The sequence below is a fragment of the Taeniopygia guttata genome, chromosome Z (assembly GCF_048771995.1).
Source record: "Taeniopygia guttata chromosome Z, bTaeGut7.mat, whole genome shotgun sequence".
In the NCBI taxonomy this organism is placed as follows: domain Eukaryota; kingdom Metazoa; phylum Chordata; class Aves; order Passeriformes; family Estrildidae; genus Taeniopygia; species Taeniopygia guttata.
Genome location: NC_133063.1, coordinates 33,493,595 through 33,517,316, shown reverse-complemented (window position 1 = coordinate 33,517,316; position 23,722 = coordinate 33,493,595). Strand labels below are relative to the sequence as shown.

The window sequence follows — 23,722 nt, the reverse complement described above, 5'->3', positions numbered from 1 at the left end:
ATTGAGGCAGAGACCTGGACTAGCAAGTAAACTGTGGCATAAAACCTTTCGCCAGCCCCAAGTCTATCTCTGCTCTCTATTTCAAGGCAGTTTTAAAAAACCCAGAGGCACTATTATAAAAAGCCAACTCCCTTTATAAATCTGGCTCTAGAGTACATAAAAAACACCCAAAGAGAAATAGCAGTATATAGGTTAATACACTGGTAGCGTGTAGTGTAAAGGATAATACACTGGAAGTGTCTCACCTCCACAGAATCCATTAAACCCTGCAGCAGTAGCTTCTGGTGAGGAAAATCTTCATCTCCCACTGGGAAGTAACCTAATGTTTGTATTGCTCGTTCCTTCATCTTAAATACAAACAAAAAACAACACCATCATATAACTTTCCTGTAAGTCCATAACATGCACCTCAAACCCACTATTTTTCACCCTTGCTGAAATTTCACTCAAGGAATCAGAGGTACATGCAAGCAGCTTATTAGATCAATCAGTGCACTTCTTTTCCAAAGCAGGTCAGAACAAATGTCCTGTTACCTTTGAGGATTGTGTGCAGGTAAAAAAATGTATTCCCATTTTTCTTGAATTAAAATTAAGACCATTCATATTTTTATCTCTTAAGCCCCTAGTTATGACTATAGAAAGCACAAGTGATCAGTGCTATACAGTATTAGAAAGACCCATACCCTACCCAACTCATTAAAGCCAACAAAAAGCCATATTCCTTTAAAAAATGAGGCTGCATTTGGCATGTAATACCTATACCTAATGAGCGTTCAAGAAAAGAACAGGAATCACAAGAACACCATAAAAACCTTGCCTTATTTGTTTCCTTGCTGGAAGGGATTCGGGCCAGTAAGTTTTCAACAAGTTGCAGTTTTGTAAATCCTGTTCCTTCACTGGGGATTGGCAAGGGGCCATTCCTGCCAATCTCTCCAAGAGCCATACAAGCACCCACCACAAGGAAGGGAGAGGTACTGTCTAAAAAAGAACCTACAGGGAAAAGAAGACCAGGATGACTCAGATTTTGTTTTATTTAGCAGTGGACAGGCACTTGTATTTTACCCATGCAAGAAGCAAAGCATTAATCTCCTCTACAGCTGGTAGGAAGCATTACGTTAGACAAAAATGGGAGTGAAAGGAGACATTGAGAGCAATCTAGGCGATACCACCACTCCTGATTGTGCTGTGTTGGTCTGCAAGTTACAAAGACCAGCTAGATTTTGCTGAAATGTCCATACATCTAATCAGATTACATTCTTTCAAGCTGTAAAATCTATTACAAAAATTGAACTCAACATTACACTACCTTATGAGCTGAGCATCTCAGAAAAATCTTCAGCCTGGGGTGGACTAAAAAAGACAATAGCTGTCACATACAGCAAAGTCTTAGGCAGGAAGTTACCTATTGTCTCTGTTGTCGACTTTATAAGTTGTTCTTGTTCCGGCATGACTGAAGTGTTTGGTTGTTCTATGTCATGTAGCTCCATTGTTCTGATTTTCCCTTTGGCCAAGTACCTTCCTACTGTAAATCCCAAAGCCAACAAGGATCCATGTTGGACCTCCGGGCTCTACAGACAACACCAACAGAGCAAAAAAATCTCATTTTCAAAGTAAGTAACTCTTTGCACAAAGCACTGATTTAAAAACACACATGGACACCCCAGATCAGAAGGCACCCTGAAGAATGCAGAGTTCTAACATATAATAAAACAAGAGAGTTTGGTATTGTTAGTGCTCTCTGATTAATGGAGTTCTTTAAGATTCATTAATAAAACTTAGAAGAGATCTAGGAGAACAGATTAGAATTTTATCATCAACACTCACATTCCTAAAGCTATCCTGAGTACCCAGACTTAAAAAAAACCCCAAACTACATTGTCTCTACTTAAAAACCAGACATATTCAGATTAAGGGGACAAAATGTACTCTTTGGTAAAAATCAGTACAAGGTAATCACTCTATATTTGCATGACTTAAGAATGAGTTCACACCTGGCCTATGCTGAAGGCAATGCTTCTACAGCTTGGCAGGCCATAAATCATGAAATCTAATCAATACAATTAAATGTCAATAACACAGATTTCTCCAATATTGATTTGGTACTGGAACTATTTAATGACCATGTTTAGTCTTTATTCCTACAAGTGTATTCTAGCAAAAGGATTTTGTGAAGAAATAAGGCTGTAAGACTCAAAAGCTACCTTACTGGACAAAAAAAAACAAACAAAGGGGGGGATGCGGGAGTCTCAGCCTAGATTAGTTCATACCTTTTAGGTTTTTAATACTACAAATGTTGCACCGGTGCAATTGTGCTGCCGCAATGGTTTCCTCAACTTAGCCTGGCCACTAGGAACTGTTCCTTGATGTGCTCTCACTGCAGCAAAGCCAGCAGAAGATGGATCCTTCCCCCCTCTCCACTTTAAGTTATCCATTCACACTGCAGTCCTTACTGACACACTAGGATCACCACCACCCCTAGGTGTACAAATTCAAGTGGTTTTGTATAGTAGCAGCAAGTCAGAGCTCTACCTGGCTCAGACTCACGAAGGCAGGGGAACACCCTGCTTTTTCTTCCCTTTCACAGTTCAAATGGGTGAGTGGGGCTGAAAGCAGGGGCAGGTTGGGACCCATCTATACTGGCTTCATGACTTCAGGAGCTGTGCCCTACATAAAACTGAGCAATGACATGGCTTTGGCTCACACATAGAGCTTTCACAGATTCAAAATAAATCACGTTTGTTAACTACAACATAAAGCAATCAGCATTTCTTGTCAGCCTGTTATCTGCAATGTAAAATAATGCCCTTTTAAGTCCTTTAGAGAGACTGCTACAAAACCATTTTGGGGAAACAGAACCTAGAAATACTACTACTTTTCTTCCCATACGGGATTCAAGACACACCAGCACAGAAACCAGACCAATTTGTTTCCATGACTCCTTTTCCATGCTTGCAGTGGCAAAATGGAGAAATAAGGATAAGGGGAGGCAAAACGAGCTGCTGGAGAAGGGTAGGCAGGCAAACTCACTATGTAAAGACACAGCTGTGGAGCTGTGCTGAGCAGTCCATGTGCAGCAAGAGGGAAGAAGGCACAGCCCTAACACACCACAACATCCTGAGGCACTGAGGACCCAGAAGGTGACTGTGGCTCAGGAGGGGAAGAGCTGAACATTTAACAAGTTAAAAATTTTCTTGATTTTGTGAGTGCTCAGGAATAAGGAACAGGTAAAGAGTTTGAGGTAGTGTGATCTACTACCACTCAAAGGGATGGGGCTACTTAGCTGGCTGAAACTGGTTAAATACATGACAGAGCTTTGCTTGGGACAAGCCTCCATGAAATCCTCCTACTGACCTTAACAGCTTCAGAGATTAATTTATTTAAAGATCTGTTGCACTTACCTACAAGAAAAATCCCTTCTCACCATCCAACTGAAAGCCAGTTAGTTAATTTTACACCCAGATTAAGGTTAATACATCTTGGACACATGGTGAGATTAAAATATCCTATCAGCTACATGACATGAGAAAAAAACAAGAAACAGACAAAGGTAGTTACATGGTTGTCTTTTGTCATCTTGATCAGCTGCTCCAACGATGCCCTAAGCTCATCTCCAGACATGGTAGACAGCACCACAGAATAAAACAGGGCTGCAAGCTCACGCATTTCCTCTTTGTTAGTGTTCATCAGGTTCTGTGGGAGTTAAAAAAAAAAAAACAAGCCATAAAATATGGAAGCAGCTACTCAGTCTGTTCATAAAGAGCTTCAATATACAAAGACAATTGTTATGGAGATACGTAAATAGTTCTTAATTGAGAAAGCAAACTTTAAAACAACAGCATTATCACATAATAAAAAACAAAACCCTCAATTCAACAAAGCATTCATGACACACTGAGCACTTTGGTGAAAGAAGACCACTAGTCACAAGAAGGCCACACATCAGTTCTGCGTCAAAACATGCACATCGAATACTTGGCTGAATTTTGTCCTCAGCTAAGAGCTTCCGGATTTTGCATTCATACTCCTATGAAAAATTCATAGCCACATCTTTGAGAGCCTTGGGCCACCACAAAGAAACTAAAATGAGCCACACAAACAAACAAGAAATGATCTGTTTTAAGTATTCTCCTGTGCAGTTCATACCTGCGCATAGATGAGAAGTAATAACCTGCACACAGTGCAATGCAGCACACATATCATCAAGAGAAACTACTAGAACACATTCTAATGTTTTCTAATACTTGACTAAGTGTTTCTGCCAGATTGCCCCAGTGAAAGCAATGGCAACCTCTAAGACTTTCAAAAATCATAGATGTTTGAGACAAACAATGAAAAAGCAGAGAGCAGCCTGAGAAAGAATCTAGGGAACATAGATTTCCCTTAGTCTTATTCCCAAGCAGACTCCAGTGTATTGGGCTTTTTTGTCTGGGGTTAGTAAATAGAAAAAAAAAAAAACAACACAGCCACAGGAAGGTCTCTAAAACAACTAGTGATGTAATTAATCTCATCTTCTAAGAAGTCATTCACATCTTCCCACTGAAAACATTCACACTGTCAAAAAATGTGCAGAATGCTGCCTTTGGTTTTCTTCTGCAGAGAAAAAAATGGATGACTATACCTAGGATAGCTGACAGACTATCTAGAACATGTAAGTGAATGAACAAAAACAGTAATTCAGAAGAACCAAAAAATAATTTTCCCCATCCTGACACATACAACATTTCATGAGGTGTTGACTGTGAGTAGAAATACCAGATTTCAAATCAAGTGCATATTTGGAAATAATATTTTGTTTCACCATGAGAAATATGCCAGATTTTGCTAGTGCCAAATTCCATCCACCCCCAGAAAAACACCCAAAAAATAGGGTTTTAATAATACCTTAATCCAATCCATTTTGTCTATAAATCTGGTGGCTAGTTTTTCTGGATACACCGAAACAACTTCTAGAAGACAATACATGACTGGCAAACCTAAACAATAATTAAAGAATTAAAGAGGTAATTAAACAGCTCCAGTATTTACAACAATGTAACATTCAGTGCTAAAAAGAGGCAAAGATGCATCAGGCATTTCTGGCATTTTTTGTAAATCACTAAGAATAACAAACAGTACAGAATAATAAGGTATAATATTTCTCAGACATATTAGGGACTCTAATAAAAGCAAACACTCTAGCAGCAATTCATTCAAAATGCATTCAAATGTTTTAGAATACACTTGTGGCAGATAGGCTATTATCAGAGTGAGGAAAGACATCATTCACTGCTGAAAGAAGCTGTTATACACAATGGCTTCACAATTTTACACTATTATGTCAACTGATGCTGCAATTTTATAGCTACGCTTTCTCCCACCTACAAAATAGCACAGAAGAAAACAAGTTTAAACTAAATAATATACAGTCTGTGTTTCAACTCTACGATTGCTGAAGCCAAGTTGAAAAAACAAGACAACTTATTTCAAGTTAGAGAAGACACTCTTCAGGATACTGCTGCACACAGCTTCTTACCTCCAACACCAGCTAAGAGCTGCTGAAGAAGGCCAATATATATATGTACAGGGTTGGTTTCTGCACTTTTTGAAGAGAAGGAGGAGGAGGAAGAGAAAGAAATGTGGTTGCCAGACATGAGGTTTCTTATGTAACGTCCAATGGCTGGAGCATGATCTTGCATATCTGCCAAGCTCTGTGAGGTTGGCACCACACCAGCACTGTGAGCAAGACACATCCTCAGATAGAGAACTATCTAAGTAGAGAAGATAAAAAACACAGGATCCTGAGTGCATAAGCACTTGAAAAACCATGCAGGAAACAAAAGAGCAGAGAATATGCTGTATTCAGTGCAACCAAAATGGAATAGTTTTTTCTTTTATCAAATACAGACAGAAAGGTTAGCATAGAGACCGGTACAAATACAAAGTGTAAATAACCTTAGGATAACTTTCTGCAATAGGCCTGACAACCCTACATCAATGTCTTAAGATTAAATCATATGCAGACTTTTGGTTTATCATCAGCTGGTGTAACTCCTTGCAGGAAATTCAGCCTGTACCCTATTCCAATTTGGCATGTGTACAAACACAACTCAACACATTGGTAATACAAATCTCACTTTCCATCTCAGTTTGTTTCTACAGATCACTGGAGCCTGGGATTCTGTTAGGAAAAAAGCCCCAAGGAACATAATGGGACCTTAGCACAGGACTGCCTTTCTGTATCTAATGCTACTCCATTAGAGACACTTCAGAAAGCAGTGGAGCAACCATTGCATGAACATTCCTCCCAAACCCCCCCAAGAAAATCTTGTTCAGACTGCAGTTTAAACACAAAGGATGGAGAGTTAATCCCAACATGTGCTTCAAAGAATTTTAGAATGTAGGGTGACTTATGTACCTGTTAGCTTCTAATGCTGTCCTCTAGATAAATAGTGGTACACATATCTGAAGAAATAAAACCAGACAATTACCTCTCCAAATGTGGCAGGATTAAAAGGCAACACTGCAGTTCCAGTCATATATTTAGCTGGAGTTTTCATTCGGTGAGTGGCCTAAACAACAGAATACATTAGGAATGGACCATTCAGACATATAATACCAGAGATGCTGGAAAGCTCAGTGAAATTTTACTGATATGACTGTGTTAATCCTCCACTTAACAACTTAAAATGTGTAACAGCTCTGTAATAAAAAGGGCACAGTGCACTTGATAATAGTCAGTTCAATCTACTTTACATCAATTCAGAAAGTGAAAACTCTGAATGCATGAGAGAGAATAGCAGGGGAGGTTGCAGGAGTACAACATTCCTTCTTCCTTTCAGGAAACAAAGAAGCACTTAAGAATTTAAAAGTAAAGTACCTCACAAACTTCTAAACTCTGAGTCTCCCCGCAGCAGGCAGCCAAGAAAGCTTTAAAATGGCAGCTCTGCCTGGAGAGGCTGTAGAGCAGACACACCTCCCCAGTACTGGGAGGTGAGTGCCCTGCGCTGTGCCACCCAAGTCTGGGGAGCCTCTCAGTCTGACAGAGACTCAGAGGGAATCTCTCTACCTGCTGTGTGGAAGGCTGCAACAGTACGTGAACAACTTCTTTCCACGTAAATGTTACCTTTGACAAGCAGGAATATGCCAGCAGAAAAACATCTGAACAGGAGGTTTTAAGTGGCACCTACTGCAAATGTTGCAGAAAAGCAATATTAAACAGGCAACATGCATATCAGTGTGGCAGCCTTGTATCTGAGTAAACATACAAGGCAATCGCAGAAGAGAACAGATCCTCACTCCCCTTAATACGCAATGATCTTTTGCAATGATAATTTTAATGACATACAGAATTATTAAAGAAAACCTGATTTAGTGAACAGTGACTCTCTTGAGGAATGGCTTCCCACACAGACCCAGCAGACTGGGTTCTACTCTTTCACATGTACTTTTTTTCAAAAAGAGAGAAGGATCATGCTAAATCATGCAATCATTTGTGCCAAGCAATGAATTCAGACTTCTCAAATTATTTCCAAATGTGAGAGATTATTGATAGTATGTGAAAAATCACACTTTGAGATAACTAAACAAATAATTATACCTCTAGGATTTTTTAATGCACATTCAGTACACAAAGATCTGAAAAGTGCTCAAAAAATTTTACATTTCCCCATGATTGAGGGACTCTTGCTTTTGTCACTAGTGATTAAACTACACTGACCCATAATTATTTAGTGACATTGTAAATGTTAAGGAAAACTTTAACTACAGGGCAACAGAATTCAAGAGTGTTATCTAAAACTGAATCTTGGTTTCTTGATTTTTTTATATCTACTTAAGTAGTCAGCATTCTGCACAAAATAGCAAGTTTGCTCACAGAACTTCAAACACTTCAGAGTATTAGTAGAGTACAACACCACCAGAGCACATATTTCACAAGAAATCTCTCAGGTGTAAGAGTTCTGCTGTCACAGATCTCTTGCTAATTCACGTGTGCTTCAACATTACATACTTCTGACATTTTTTAAAAGGCAGACTATCACAAGAAAAAATACTGTCAGTGACTCTCCACTTCTCCTTTACTGCTTATAAAACTAGTACAGCTGCGATACACAGAAGTGTGTAACACAGACAATATTTTAGCCAAATAAAAATCGGTCTTCTTGCAGCTTCAGGAACTGTTTGTAAAACATGCTGGATTATAATCCTTGAGAACTGGATTCCTCATTCCACATATCATCTGCAAAGACTGCAAGAAAGCAAAACATTCCCTTTATTAAAAGATCTGCCTCACTACTTAACACTTGGATCTCTTGCAATCACTGCTAGCAGAAAGTGATGACAAGTGGTAACTTTGGCAATGAAATACTATGTGTGGTCCTTACTTTGATTTTCACTAATTTTATTCCTTGGGGCAGCTGTAGGAAACAGACACAGGGAAGGCAAGACCACACTTATCCCATGCCTGAGTATCACATATCTATTTGTCATTTGCTGTGACAAAAGCACTGTACCTTGTCTTGAATGTAATGGACCATTTCAGGGAAGGAAGGCATCTGCTTCCCAGAACTCTCCTTTTCATTTTTTCCAGAAAATGTTCTCAGTACCCGCTGGGCTTCTCCATGTACCTCCTCCCGCCTTTCAGAAGAAAAGATGCGAAACAGACATTACTTGCATAGAACAAAAAACCTTTAATGAGCAATAAGATAGTTGGGAAGCTGGCGGAGAAAGAACAGTTTTTAAATGAGATGTGGGAGTGTTTTGGTTTTTTTGGTTTTTTTTTTGAAAGGAAGGGAGAAAAAGTCTTCCACTACAACTTTTAATGTTTGTTTATTTTAGAGACAGGAAAGGAAAAAGGGATAGTACTGAGTGCTCTTTGAAAAACTGTCTGGATGAAGTCACTTCCGTTCCTCTTACATCCTTCTGTGTTCACCATCCGTTCCTGGTTCCTCCATCCTTGTTTTCCTATCTGCTACTTCTCCCTATCACTTCCTATAGTCAAGCTTCAGCTGCCACCTACTAGGTTTATCATGATCTACTTAACAATAGATAACTACTCCTGAAACAGTGCTGACACTGCAGTGACAGAGCTGGTTGTTGGAGCTGATCTGCTTAGCTTTCCTTAGTTACACAACAGCTGCTTTCACCAAAACTTTAGTAATTAAAGTAAGTTGGGAAAAAAACCCCACCATGTACACTGCAGTAACAGAAAACTCCAAGTGAAATGGTTACTGTAGTTTAATGAGTCACCTACTCCTCAGCACAGAGTGGCAACATGCCGAACTCTCTGGAAATACAAGCTAAAAATAGACTGACAGAATTTGCCAGGAAAAAATAACTTCTGGACACTTTAAAATTGGTATCAGTTAATGCATTTTTACTTTTGCAAGTGCAACTGATCATTACTATGGAATGCTTTAGTGACTGCAGTTCATCTGAAACAAGAAAAACAATCTCAAGACTGTCACTGGGTAGAGTAACAGTGCTCCATCAGAATGTCACGAATGTCAAGTTTGATTTCCAAATTACTGTATTTAATTTCCTTTGTGTTATTTATGTGTGAACTTACACACACACAGATACATGTATTCATATTTAATGCAAATATATATATTATACTGAATATACATGTGTGTGTGAATATGCATATATATATGTGTACACACATATACACACATATATTACACAAACATGCATACATACATATACGAGAAAATAATTTATAAAGAAAAACAACTTACGGGTCTCCTGCAGCTAACAGGAGTAAGTATCTGGAAGGGATATGATCTGGAGGGAACACTGTGCTAGCAAATTTTACCGCCACTTGACGTACTTGAACTTCAGGCTTAAAGGGAAAAGATACAAACACGTGGTTGAGTTTTAAATGACAGCAGTAATAACTTTCATTCACCACTTGTACATCATCAGTCATTTGTTTTGACTTCTAGTACCAACATGATTCAAACTTTAAACATTTTGAGACACTACTCTTACTTACAGTTCATCTGGCAGGAGACAGGGCAAAGAAAAGCAGACTTCTCATATATACACAAGTAGAGAATTAAATATTTAATTAAACACATATACACTTTAGGGAATCATACTAATTCTTAAACTGAACTGCTCCATCCAGTCAGTTTTGAAATGAAACTGACATATATCATCTCAACACAGAAAACAGAGCTATGCTTAGGAGCAGCATAGCCAGAGGTGGGAAAGAAATACAAGCTTAAGGTGGTGATTATGTCTGTAAGGTACACATAATCTCAAAAAGGTACTGCCTGGAGATTTAGATCCCTTAAGCAATGGAGTTATCAGCATGAAAATTGTATCTTACACTAGAAATACATACAACCTCCACAGTCAGCCTGAGTACTCATGCAAACAGAGTGTATGACACTCACTCATGAAAATCCAGGCCTCTGGTGTATCCTGAACACAAACAAGGTACTCAAAGTATGAGTAAGTCCAGTCTGATTTAGTCTAGACTAGTGCCTCAAGGCTAAGCTTCTGGAGAAGTTCACAGGTGCCTTATGTCACATATCACACAGCCTGCTGAAACTCCATTTAGCAGTGAATGATCCTTTCTACCAAACTCCCAATGTCACACAGTGTATCAGAAGACTGTCCCTGAAGCATTTATTTCTCAAAGCTTTCTAAGGAGAACACCATGAGAAACACACAATGAAATTGTAATGGATTTGGTTTTTTGTTAAACAGATCACAAATAGAGAAGTGCAGTATTACCTTCCTTGCCATAACTGAGACAAATATTTTATCTGAGCATACACACCCTGTCTTCTCCCAGACAGGCCAATACATTCAGTAAGAAAAGGAAGATCTGCTCCAGAATTATCTAACAGGAAGTATCAGGAAACAGGAAGACAATTAACTGCTCTTTTTTTAAGGTATGTGATTTCAACTCCACTGAAAATACCTTTATTAAATAAGAAGCTACAAGAGCTTCCATCAGGGTACGCTGGGCTCCTTCCAAGTTACTATATGCTCCAACCATCATAGACAATGCCTCTTGAATGGCAAGTCTAGTATCAGCATCTTCCTGCAGTAAAAAAAACAAGAGTTTTCACTTTACAGTATATAGTGTCAAGAATTTAGCAAAATCAGAAGAAACAATAATGATTTCCCAAGCCCCATCAGCACCCACCTTGCATAAGGCTTCAAAAAACTGCTGTACCAGAGCTATATCCTTGGTAAAGAGCTGAGGCATTCGGCTGAAACAAGATATTTTAATCCATGAAGCTTTTGTTTTATTAAATTGAAATCCTTCACACTTCATTGCTCTTCCCCTCATTCCAAATTTTAAGTGTCAAACAATTAGAGCCAGTACAGAAAGTTTGCTCTATCTTAGCCATATCCATCATAAAGCAGCACATTCTCCCTCCCTTAACACAGTTTGGAGACATTTTATGGACAACCACTTAGATCACCAGCACACAACTGAACATACACTTGCCTAGGTTCATGCACTCTGGTCTTTGATGTACATTCCTTAAATTTATATTTCTGGCAATCCAGAATGCCAAACCATTTCTTAAATTCTGTGCATAATTCATGAGTTGCCATTAATCACTGCTGGAGAAGCTATCAGCTAAAAACATATTTCTTTTTACATCTTTGGAGTTGTCAAAATAATTCTTTTCTCTGCATTGTGCACTCAACTGCAAAATTGGTAGGTGGCATAAAGCTTGCTGCTGACAAACTAATTGGTTACTCTGGAGAATTTATTCAATGTCCCATTGCTTAAACGATGCTTTAGTTACCTGGAGAGCTTTCCAACTGCTGAATATGCCATTGATAGCAGTTTTGAATCCTTGAATAATAGAACAATGAAGAAATTTAGCAAAACCAGAAATACACACAAGTATATCTTATTTATAAATAAACATTTGCTTAAAATCCTGTCTTCAAATTGCTAAAGCAGGCTTTCATGGAAAAAGAATCCTAAAATACAAAGCATTTCTATCCAAGAATAAAAACATTACATAGAAAGAGAGGGAGCACACTTTTGTCTAAGAAACAGAGAAACTGCAAATTGTGGTAAAATGCAAACCTCTCTTCTGGTCTCAGCTAACTACATTTTCGTTCAAGAGAAACATTTAAGGACATTCAGTGAGGATATGAAACAGTAGCAGAGGGACAGAAACCACTAGCTCTGAACAGCAGCTGTAAACAAAGGAAGCTGTTTGTACAGTGCATCCTGTGGATGACCAATACAGCACATTATACACAGGGGCTTACTTTCTCTTCCCAATGGCAGGTTGTCCCATGCATTCAAATGCCAACTTAGGCCACATTCAAAGGTCAAACAAAGTAGCAAGAAGTTCAAAGCTGCAGAAAAGGTGATCTGCAACATCTGCCCTTTCTACAGTACATATATGAGTATCATGGGGAATTTGACTTTTGAAAAAGCACTGGAGACACCTTGTCAGGCCAGACTGGAATCTGCAGTTCTCTTTGGTAAAACCTTTCCCATAATAATACCATCCCTGGACAGATAGGATGGAATGTGTAACAAGCAGGCCTATTCAGATGCTTAACACAATGGGATAAATAGCCAGAGTTGAGGTCCTTGTATGTTCCAGAGTAAGAGCAGCTAGATACTGCTTCTCTCTTTATATTACAAACACTATTGTTTTTTCAGATTTTGCAACTGATGCCCAAGCACCTATCTATCAGTGTTAAAGATATTAAACAGTTTTGCTATATAGCATTTTAAAATATTTACTTCTCTTCCAACAAAAATTCTTAAAAGGTATCCTCCGGTAACTTCTTAAGCAAACAAAAAAAAAGATGTATCAGTTTGCATAATAAATGTATTTACCGTTTGTTTGTATTCATATGAAGAATTATAGTAAAGAACTTTTCATCTTACCTCTTTGTATTCATTGATCAGCTTTGTAAGTCCATTTAAAAGCATTGGACCTAAGGGCTTTATTTTACTCTCTGGACAACTGCAATTAGAGAAACCAACAAAATATTATCTTTTGCATCCCTGAAAAGGTTCTTCTCTAGTGTCAACTTCTCTCAACTGTGTTAAGATCAGATATTACAACTTATTGTGTGCAAGCACAAACACACTGAGCTTTCCAGATTAAGTTAAAAAATCCTACTTTCTCAGTGTTTTAGTACTCATTATTTCAGTTATAGCTTTATTAAACAGAGTGGCTTCTAGGCAAATAGCTAAAAATCATTGTGCTCTCTGAAGTACTTACATGATACAAATATGATGCACAAACTGCAAAGACAGACTTCTCAGTTTCGCATTTGTGTTTGCACCGAAGAGTCCATCATATACCACCTGACAAAAAGGAAGGAGAAGATTAGAGTGTCTAGCTTCACTTTCAAAGATTTTCATTCCCTCTCTTCTTTAAACACTGTCATCAGTAACAATGCTTCCTAATTCTAAGTACTGGAGAAACTGTATAATCAAACTTACTAGCAAGTAGCTTTGGAAAATAAGCATCACCTGAATGTTAGCTGGGAACATTTCTGCAGCTTGCCGGGATCGTAGCAGATGAGGAACTATCTTTAATTTTACACGGGTGCTGACTGACTCCCGTTTCATTTCAGGTTTCAGAACACATCCCTGTCAGAAACAGAGATTGAACAGTGCATCTCTGGACAACAGTAAATTACTTTCTTCTGCAAATAAGAACACACTGGCACAGAGAAAAAAAATTATTCAAATAGCATAGATATTCAGAGAAATCAGATATGAAAAGAAGTGATAGATTAAAGAAATACATACATGTTTTTTTAAATAAAGTAAGACAACCAAAATTACTTCTTCAGCAATTAAGAAGACGGACAACACTGAAGGCAAATCTTACCTCCTTAGTTTTCAGTGGTATATCCCCAAGATACACTTTATACATTTTGTTGATGATAGCAGGATTGTTCCAGTCAATTAAACTGAAGGAAAAAAACACATTGAACACAAACAAGTTATGATTCTGACCTTTGACTACGTCTTAAAATACAGCATTTTGCATCATATTCATATCAGTCCCAAAATTTACAGACCACAGTAATCTACCAATTGAATATCAAACAGTAATCTGTGAAGCAGCATACATTTCTTAAAGAAGACTATCAACATTACATATTGTCCACACATTATTTTTCTCTCTGGGCATCTTTTTATCAGAAGGAAAGATGAGACAAGAAGGAGAGAGCAGCTTCCTTAATTAGGTTTCATCATTTAATAGACTAAGGTACATGAACAGACTTCGGCTGCAGAAGATTTCACATGAAAAATCTGACTCCATGTTAAATAGTCCTACAGAAGACACCTACATATTTCAAAGATGAGTGTGTCTTGCTCCAGCCTCCTACCTGAGCCAGAAAATCTCCCACTCTCAATGTCTCAGTATCAACAGCCATTACTCTGGCCTCTTAATAAGTTAAAGACAGAAGCAGCGTCTTTAGATGATGATTTAGATGGTGAACTGCAGGTGAGCAGAAGCTTCGGTAATAATGACAACAGTGTCTGCCAAACCCTCTAGATATGATCCACTTCACAATTAGTCTCTTTACTCTCTTAATAAATTAAATCAAAGTATACATTTCTGGGAATCATTTACTAAAGTCTTACTGACAATTGATAATCCAGAGGGGGCAATGCGGAAACCACTGTTATTTTTAATGATTTTGTAAGAAAATGGCTCAGAAGTGATACCAAAATTATCAAACCCACACAGCTAAAGCTGTCAGCTTTGGAGCCAAGTGACATTTCCAGCTGCAAGACTGCAAACCATACCATTCCCAGCCCAGTGGGAATATTATGGCAGCTTCACAGATATAAGGGAACTTCAGTCTTCCTCAACTCCAGCACAGTCTCTCTGGAGCACTACATTCATTGCAAATAGCTGTTTCAGGAATATAACACCATCTTTTCCAACCATCCAGACCTTACCTTTGCTTGCTCTTTAGTTCAAGGTCTGCTGCAGTGGCAACACTGTGTCTTGTATCACTGGAGGCTACAACCAGGTGTATAACAGCTTCAAGTTCGGGCACTTGCTCAGCCTCAATGAACTTCACTATCCCCAGCTTACACTGTTCAACACCAGGGAAAAGCAGTGTTACTGACAAGAAAGCAGATGTTGCAGTAACTGTAGCACCTCAGCTGTCTGAAATCACGGCTTCTGCTTTCTTAAGGAGAAGTGCACACACTCTCCATCTCTTAGCTCGCCTCCCGTCAAAGTCATCTTGCAGCAAAGTACCAGCATTACCAGCAATACTCTGTTACACCACTGTGAAAAGGGATGCTTCAGAAGACACTGTTGCAACCTTTCAGAGTAAAACACAAGAGTAGGCTGCAGTCATGGCTACTTCCCAATGACCTTCCTCCTCCCCTCACCACTGCTAAATTCCTTAAGGCATCATACAATAAATTCCCTCAATAAATTCCCTCAGAACAACTAAAGACCTGGTCAGGCTCAGTTACATATTTTCCCTCCTCCATTCCTCCATCTGCAACTGTCCCAGTTACCATACCCTCAATACACCATGGACCAGCCCCGTAGCCCTAAATACCTGTTCTAGCAGCTCTGGTGTCCATGGACTATCTCCAATTACCCTTTTGGCTGCATAAAAGCTCATCCCTGGAGGTGGCTGAGGGATTCCAGGACCTCCCACACTACCTGATGAAGACCCCTGGGATGAGGGCATATTTTGTCGACTTTGAGATTCACTCAATACAAACCTAAGAAGGGAGGGAGAGACTTTTATTAGAGCCTTTTCCAATCCACAATACCAGCTAAATTAGATTCTAGAATTGAGAAAGAAACATAACTTGTCCAACTTGATTATTTTTCTTTAATTAATCCCGTGACTCTAACATAAGACAGAATTTGAGGCTCTGCTACCATTTACCCCAAAATATTCTGTAAGAGCCATAACAACGTCATTGTAAAGGAAAATGAACTTCAGTTAGAAAAGGGAAGGATCCACTGGCATTTCCAGAAAGAGTTCTTAGCTTACAAACCAGAAAAATAATTTCCTTTGTATTAGAAGTAAATTCTTATGCTGTACTACATGAAACTCATGCTAAAAGCTCCAATAACATTTGTATGATTTCTATAAAAAATACAAACCTAAAAAGGGAAACAATGACGCATATGCAACACACAAAAGTGGCAGGAAACATCCTGATGTAAAAAAATAAATAAATGAGATACTGTAATGGAAAATGGCAGTTTTAGTGCTGGGCAAAAATAAAAAGAAGTTCACAGAGCTTGTTCTTTTGGAAGACCGGCTAGTCCAGCTGCCCTGTGCTTACCTTCATGCTTTTATAAAAGCCACTCTCCATGGAAGACGGCCAAATGGCCTCAAAATTGCACTGCAGAGACCAACAAGAATTCTTTTGCTCCAGCTAGCCTCCCATCTTACATTCAGCACACACGCAATAAAAAGGGGCAAACAATCTCAACAATAGGAATTCATTCCAAGTCTCATTAGTTAAAACTTTAAACACTTTATTATGAGCTTTAAACCCTACAGTTTAGCTTTCTGGTTGCTTTACTGCAGCAAACTGGTAAGGCTAAATCACAGCTGGACAATGACAGGCCAAGTTCCAACAAGCATAAATTAGCTGTAAACCAATGCAAACAGGGAGCAAGACTTTAAGAGACTGACATCTAGAGCCACAGGCTAACTCAAGACACTCTCTAGCACCTTCTGGAAAGAAAATTAAAACCTTCACTTCCTACTTTCAGTGTCTCTGTGTGTTTTCTCAGAGGTCTCTTCCAAATGAAATGATTCTGTGATTTAAAAACTCATGCTTGGTGAGAGTATTAAAGCACGGAAGGGAGTGAAGTCTCACTGGGAAGTCCAAGGATTCACCTGTTGAAGCTACAGCCATGGATGAAGCTAAGGGCAATTAACCTGGGCCAGCTGAACAGTGTGACTCATGAACAGAAGAACAGGCGTTTGAAACTGTGAGCTGCAATATTCTGTATATTCAAACAAAAGCAAAGTGGCCCCCTAATTATCTGATGGAAAGCACAGCCTTCAACAAGTCTTTTCTCCATGTCAAGACCATGTGCTTACTATTTTAAACTCAATCCTTCAGGTTAATCCACTCAGGAAAGCAAGAATTACGAGTTCAAATAGATTATACTGGCACCAATCCTATGAGAATTTTATTGCCAGAAAAAAATAGAAACGTGTTCAACTATCAAAACTATTTCTATTTTTTTCAAAGCAAAAGTTCCCCTAGCAATACAATGACACAAAAAAAACAAAAAAAAAAAGTGGGAAAAACATTTTGAGAAAGTATTGATTTTAGACACTAGAAGGTTCCTAAGTTCCATGCAGTGATCATTAAATTCAAGTTGTTCTGTATATTCTTCTTGCTTTCAAAAACAGTGTTCACACTAAGACAACATCACTGCAGTTTGAAAATTCTTCACCAGAATACAGATAAAAGACCAATCTTGTTCAAAGGTTCAACTCTGGAAACCACAAGTTTTTAGAGATAATTCTTGCTTATGATTTCAGAGCAATAAACCTTAAAATTAAACTGCAGAAAGATGGGCACACATTTTTGTCAGGCTTCTCTTTGAAAGGGTTGGCTATTCTTACAATTATCAGCTTCTTTTGTACTTTTCTACTGGTTTCTGTCGAGCTGGGAAGTAACAGCACACTTTAAATGTGTTTTCAAGGGTGCAGTTTGTACTGTTTCACACATAAAGAACACATCAATGCTTGAGGAGATTGGTATCAACTCACCCATAAGGCATAAGAAGAACATCCAACATAAAATCCAAAAGCAGCTGTACAGTCTTTGGTTTTTCAGCAAGATTAAACGGAGAAGCTGCTGCTTTCAGTGGTTCAGCAGGGTATTTCATGTGAAAAAGGGTTGGTATTAGAAGATGCATTAGGCTGAAAAACAATTACATTTACTGCAACCATTTAAAAAACCACACTTTTTTACTTATAACATACAAGACAGAAACCTTTTACAACAAACCATTTTTTTCCTTAATAGCAAAACAAGAAAATCTTAACAAAAATTGAACATATTCACAATCCAATGGCTTCTATTTACCACCTGGTGTACTTAAAAATGGAAAGCAGATGAATATTAGGATTTCTCCTTAAAATGGAACATACGCGTCTGCATGCATGCAAGCAAACATCTGGAGAGATAAAGTCACTGTCTTTGTCCAGATTTTTGACAGTTTCATTATTATGCCACAAAATACAGTATAGAGCTGTCTTATCCTTAAGACACACGGGCAAATGCACCAGCTGTATAGCAGTACAGCCAGATTTTCCAAAGCTCTCTTCACTCATATTTTTGCTTTTTCAACAGAGAAAAACCACACTCCAAGTATTTGCACACTCATCTCATGAATGGAAGCAAGATTTTACTGCAAGACCTTTCAGTAATGTAATTTTAAAAATATTTTTACATCATTACAGGATATAAAGTGAACGAAGACTGATTTTAATTATTTTAATAACATTTTCCAATACCAACACAATGTAAACTCATCTCATTGTAGGTAAGAATCAGGCCCACCCATACAGGTCCTTAGTATACACCAGTTCCCAACACTTCTTTTTTCACATACTACAACTTAGCTAAAGCTCCTACTTATTTAAACACTATCTCTCAATTTAGAGTGGCGAATCTGAGACATCTAGCACCACTCCTGCAGCTGGTAAGAGGGTATCTACTGAAGGTCGGGCCTTAATGTGGAAACTAGAACCTGATGAAGTTGCATGGGGGATATGGACAGGCATTTCACTCCCATCATAACACAGACCTCTTATCATATAGGGAGTCTGCTGTTGCAGATTCTGTATGTTATTACAGCATTAGACTATAAGAATTTCTTGTACCACTCAAATGACTGATTTACTGATCCAAATTGTACCTGGCAAGAAGTACAATTCTTGCCATGTACAATCCTAAGTCATGAAGACAGCAGTTAAGGAAAGGAAATCTTTTAACAACTAATAGAAATTATTTTACTAAAACAATACCAACAAAATTCATTCCAAGAGTAAGTAGCCATACCTGTCTTGTTGTGGTTGAGGTTTCCCTTCCATTGCAGTGAGAAGGGTTGGAGCCAATTCACATTGTTTTTCCACAGGCAGACGGGGGTATCCCATCTTAACATAAATTATGGTAAAATTCTAAAGGGGTAGAAAAAGCACACAGTATTGCAGCAATGGAAAAGAAGTATGTGTTCCTTAGCCTTTTGAATGTTCTGCTACATAATTGAGTATTGGAAACAACATATGTTTTGAAGATCAATTTCTCAAGTCTAAGACTTATCAGACTGACAACCATCATAGTGGAGACTAAGCAAGAACTAGTCAGAGCAGGTCTTGCTGCGCCTCTGCTTTAAAAGGTGTAAAAAAACAATGAAAAAAACTGTCTGGTTTGTCTTTTTCACTGCCAATTTCACCAAAAGCACCTGCAACTAAGCAGCAGCTTAAAGGAAAGCTAATATAATGATTTCTCTTACCTATTTCTGAAATAAAATATAATACAATATGGAATAAATACAAAGTTGGCAGCATAGACAAAATTTCTCTTGAAAACATGTTTCTAAATAACTTCATTTAAAAGCTACAAATGCAGTTAAGAGTCCAGTGACAGGACAGCACAGCAGAGCAATACTGAATACTGGATTATTTAACTGTTATACTGTTCATCTAAGTCCAGCCAAGAACTGCAGAGTTAAGAGCTGTGTTCTATGACCTGGCTGAAAGTAGCTCCAAAGAGGAGTGTTGTAATGCACTACACCACTTTGTAGATGACACTTGAATTAAAATGCTACAAAGCTTTATGATGCAAAGCAATATGCATCACTGAGATATATGAACAAAAAGACATTTTTGACAAGTACAGCCAAATACAGAGTTTGTTAAGTATATTTTTAAACAAGATGGTTCATTTTGCTCTACATGACATACGCACTCCAGAAATCTCGGTCATTACTAAAAAGTGAATTCCAGATAAGGCCACTTGCTGAGGACAACCTAAAATTACTTTTATGTATGTCACTGCTGTTTAAAGTCTAAATATTTCTCTATACGTTTCTAAGATGTCATATTTTTAATTTATGCTGCACACAGAACTTAATAATAAAACAAAAAGTACAAAGTTTCCCTGTGATTTAATCACTTTTGTTTCATGATGATGACTGGCAACAGACCTATCAAAACTGAAATGTAAACTGTTTCATAGTTCCAGAAAAAAAATAAATTATTTTCACTTTTTAAATTAGAGTGAATGAAATAATCCATGAAAGTTTCACAATCTATAAAATAACATTTTTTTCATCTTGCTCAGCTAAGGTCCTGACTCTAAAACCACATAAAAATACAGATCCTCATGTGCTCAAAGAGATAAAGGTGTTTTAAGTAAAACTCTGATCCTGCAGATACCAGGTTAAGGACTGGTAGCTACTTGCAAAATGCAGCTTTTACCAATGAACAGACCCTTTACAAGACAAGCAATGACAATTCATGCAATCATGAAATACCAAGAGTAACTGTCAGTAATTTGAACAGCAAAATGCTTTATGAAACCAAGTTTCACCCACACCAGACTATAAAACTGAGTATAAAAAAGTTCTTAAAACATCAACTTCATAACAATTGCTTGCTAGGAAAACTGACAGAGCTAAATATGGGAGCTTTAAAGAATATTCAGCTTGCTAAAGTAAAGCAGCAAACAGTCTTGGAAGAACAGACACTTACAGTGACAAATGACACTGCAGAAGGATCTTGATACTGCACTAACAATGTCTCTACTGGAAGCTGAATTTTTGGTCGACTTTTGATGCGCTTATTCAAATGAACCAGCAACTCCATGACCTGACAGGAAGAAAAAAAACAACAAAAAAACTTAAAAAAACACCACTAATGTTGCTACTTTGGGGTCCATCAACCTCAATCCATTAGGCAGGCTTAGTACACGCAAATCAGGTCTGATCTGATTATTTCATTTGTAAGAAAACAGCAACCATCATTTATAGTATTATCTTGAAATCCTGCGACTGTTAAGACAAACAGTCCCAAACCACACCACAATCAATAACATCCATCAACAGAAATAAAAGAAAGGATTACTGATGACAACCAGTTCTCTCCACAGTTTGGTTACTATCTGTCAAAACTGTCTCTGGCTTGGAAATCTGCCCTCCTGCTCTATATTGAGCTGCAGAATAACTCAAATCACATAGCAGACAAAAAAATATCCCTACCCATAATAAAGTCACCAAGTAAGTGTATGAGAGAACTGTTTGGAGTGTAACATTACAGAACTGAAATCCTTCAAACAAGAGAAGCCAACAGGAGTGCTGTGAATGTCAGGCAGAAGCAATGCGCAGTCCTGCCTGGGCAGGCAGAGCCCCAACAGCAATGTCAATGGAAACAGGCAGTTGCTTGGCGGGAATGACCCTGGGCTCTCACAGACAGCAAAGCAAAACTGAGGCCAAAGTGTGTTGAAATAAGAGATGTGCATCACAGTATTCTCTCATGATGAAGGTTATCAAGCAGTGAAGTTTGGGCCCAGACAGTTGTACAGTCTTTATCCTCAGAGGTTTTCCAAGACCCATCTTGATAAAACCTTCACCTTCATCCATCCAGAACTGAACTTGTAATGGACTGCTTTAAATAGGAGATTGGTCTGGAGACCTCCTAATATCCTGAATTATCCCATGATTCTACAATCCTATTAGGTAGTTTCTAAGCATCACCAAAATGCCATACCTAAATCTCCTGAAGGAGGTATCATAATTGAATGAAGAAAATTGAAAAACTACGATTTCTACTCTGGAACAATTATCCATTCTGAGAAATCACACTGAACATCTGCATCTTGCTTGCAAACTTTATTAGATGCTCAAAAAAGGTGATGCAAAAAAATGGAAGTGATGTTAGACAAAGTCAATTCAGTTCTGGCAAAACCAGTCAGAGCCAGCCCTAGATTCATGTTAACTTCAAGCAATTCCAGCCAAAAAGCCAGGGTGTCCTGTGTTTTCAAGGGATCATTGCCTTGGTCATAGTATGCTGTCCCTAAAGCCCATAATGGAAACTGCAGAACTGTATGGATGCTGAGCTCCATATGAGCAGCCTCTTGACACCATCTTTACACCCACTCCATGACTAGGTCTCCAACAAAATATACAGCTATAATCCAGAGAAATTACAGAGCTGACTGCAAGCATGTGATCAAAACCAGAGATAAACTAACAAACTAAGTAACACTGGCAGCTATCAAATTTTGCTGCTGTAAATTTATTGCAACAGTTACAAATTCATACTATTTTAGAGAGGAAAAGAACCCCATCTGCACAGATCTCTTTGAGAAAAGTTAAGAGATACTAAGGACAGAACTAAAGAAACATGTTCAAATGACCAATGGTGGCTGGTAAAACAGACATGGCTACATTTGGATATGCATGTGTGAATGCATATGCATGGCTGCATGTGTGAGGGTTTAGCTCATGTCCTGTTTCTCTAATCATTAATGTCAAACAAGTAAGCTAAGGATCTTCACCAGTAGTACTCTTCAGACCTGACTCAAGCAAACATCAACACTTTTGACTTCCTTTGGTTTTGCTGGCCTCACACAAGGTGCATTTAAAGTGACAATAGTATCCAGTTTGGCACAAATGCTCCCACTCCAAAAAGCACTTCTTGGAGCTCATCTGAAGAAGCAGAGTGAATTTACCCTGGATTAGTTCTTTATGTGACACTACTAGGATAACTGATTTTGTAGAAGACATCCTAGAGTAAAATTTAACTCATTTGTCAAAACTGTGGTCTGAAAAGGGATTACTTCTTCAGCCCAAATGGATTAAGAAGGTACAGGCATTAGAAGCTTATCCCCACAATCAGACGATATCCTAAATCTGAAAATGTATGAGGGCAATGAGCTCAAATAACTGCATGTTGCAGCAATAGTGACCTAACAGCCATAAAATTAAGGGCAGCAATAAAACCAACAAAGGAATACACTAAGGCAATAGGAAGAAAACTGGAATTTAATTTCCCCGTTTTATTCTAGCAGTACAAGCTTGAGGACAAAGTAAGTCTGGGGAGCTGAAGTGAAATTAGAACAGAGTCAATCTTTCTGGTGTATTTGTGAACTAAACCATGCCTCTAAAGGGTGAAAGAAGTCCTTGAACAACTGTAATGCTCTACACTTAGCAGTATAGTCACAGCACACAAATGTTCTTATTTGCTCATGTCTCTATGATCAAAAGCTACACTTTCAATTCAATAATAATTATGTCAGTTTTTAAGCCATTGTTAACTATAATGGCACACTTTTTTATTGCTGTTGGTAGTGGGTTTTTTAACCACAACAATCACTGCAGGAGAGAGAAATTACTTGGGGGGGGGGGGGGTCAGTTTTGTCACTGGTAATAGGAGTCACTGGTTTAATAAAGAGTTTGCCCTTCTCTTTCCATTCTACTTCATTAATTAGCTTTATTAGATCAGCTTTCCAATCATGTTAAAGTTTCCAGGGCTCATGTTAAAAAAATATATATTTTCATTTTGCTTACATTGACTTAACATGATTTATGCTAGTGTCAAACAACAAGCACATTCTTAGTTATCCACCAGGCAAAATTAGCAATGGAAATTTAGATATTTGAAAAGGCAGCAGAACTCTTAGCATGCTTTCCCACTACATTAAACAACATGAAAGAGCAAGAAGATTGACAAGCTGAGTTCCAATATAAGTAATGGA

At 38.1% G+C, this 23,722-nt stretch overlaps 1 protein-coding gene across 3 annotated transcripts in view; it reads right to left on the bottom strand.

Annotated features, from left to right (window-relative positions):
* ECPAS (Ecm29 proteasome adaptor and scaffold) overlaps positions 1-23,722 on the bottom strand; it is a 60,227-nt gene that overhangs the window by 25,597 nt on the left and 10,908 nt on the right. For all 3 annotated transcript variants that reach the window (XM_030257668.4, XM_030257667.4, XM_072922066.1), the window contains exons 3-23: positions 20,719-20,835; positions 19,025-19,143; positions 17,728-17,880; positions 15,532-15,700; positions 14,912-15,051; positions 13,827-13,908; positions 13,463-13,582; positions 13,209-13,294; positions 12,869-12,947; positions 11,757-11,806; positions 11,141-11,207; positions 10,913-11,035; positions 9,717-9,820; positions 8,490-8,613; positions 6,468-6,548; positions 5,513-5,747; positions 4,882-4,973; positions 3,556-3,690; positions 1,403-1,568; positions 818-990; positions 246-347 (exon numbers count right to left, since the gene is read on the bottom strand). In XM_030257668.4, the coding sequence (XP_030113528.4) occupies positions 246-347; positions 818-990; positions 1,403-1,568; positions 3,556-3,690; positions 4,882-4,973; positions 5,513-5,747; positions 6,468-6,548; positions 8,490-8,613; positions 9,717-9,820; positions 10,913-11,035; positions 11,141-11,207; positions 11,757-11,806; positions 12,869-12,947; positions 13,209-13,294; positions 13,463-13,582; positions 13,827-13,908; positions 14,912-15,051; positions 15,532-15,700; positions 17,728-17,880; positions 19,025-19,143; positions 20,719-20,835 (2,517 nt within the window). The remainder of the gene's footprint in view (positions 1-245; positions 348-817; positions 991-1,402; positions 1,569-3,555; positions 3,691-4,881; positions 4,974-5,512; positions 5,748-6,467; positions 6,549-8,489; positions 8,614-9,716; positions 9,821-10,912; positions 11,036-11,140; positions 11,208-11,756; positions 11,807-12,868; positions 12,948-13,208; positions 13,295-13,462; positions 13,583-13,826; positions 13,909-14,911; positions 15,052-15,531; positions 15,701-17,727; positions 17,881-19,024; positions 19,144-20,718; positions 20,836-23,722) is intronic.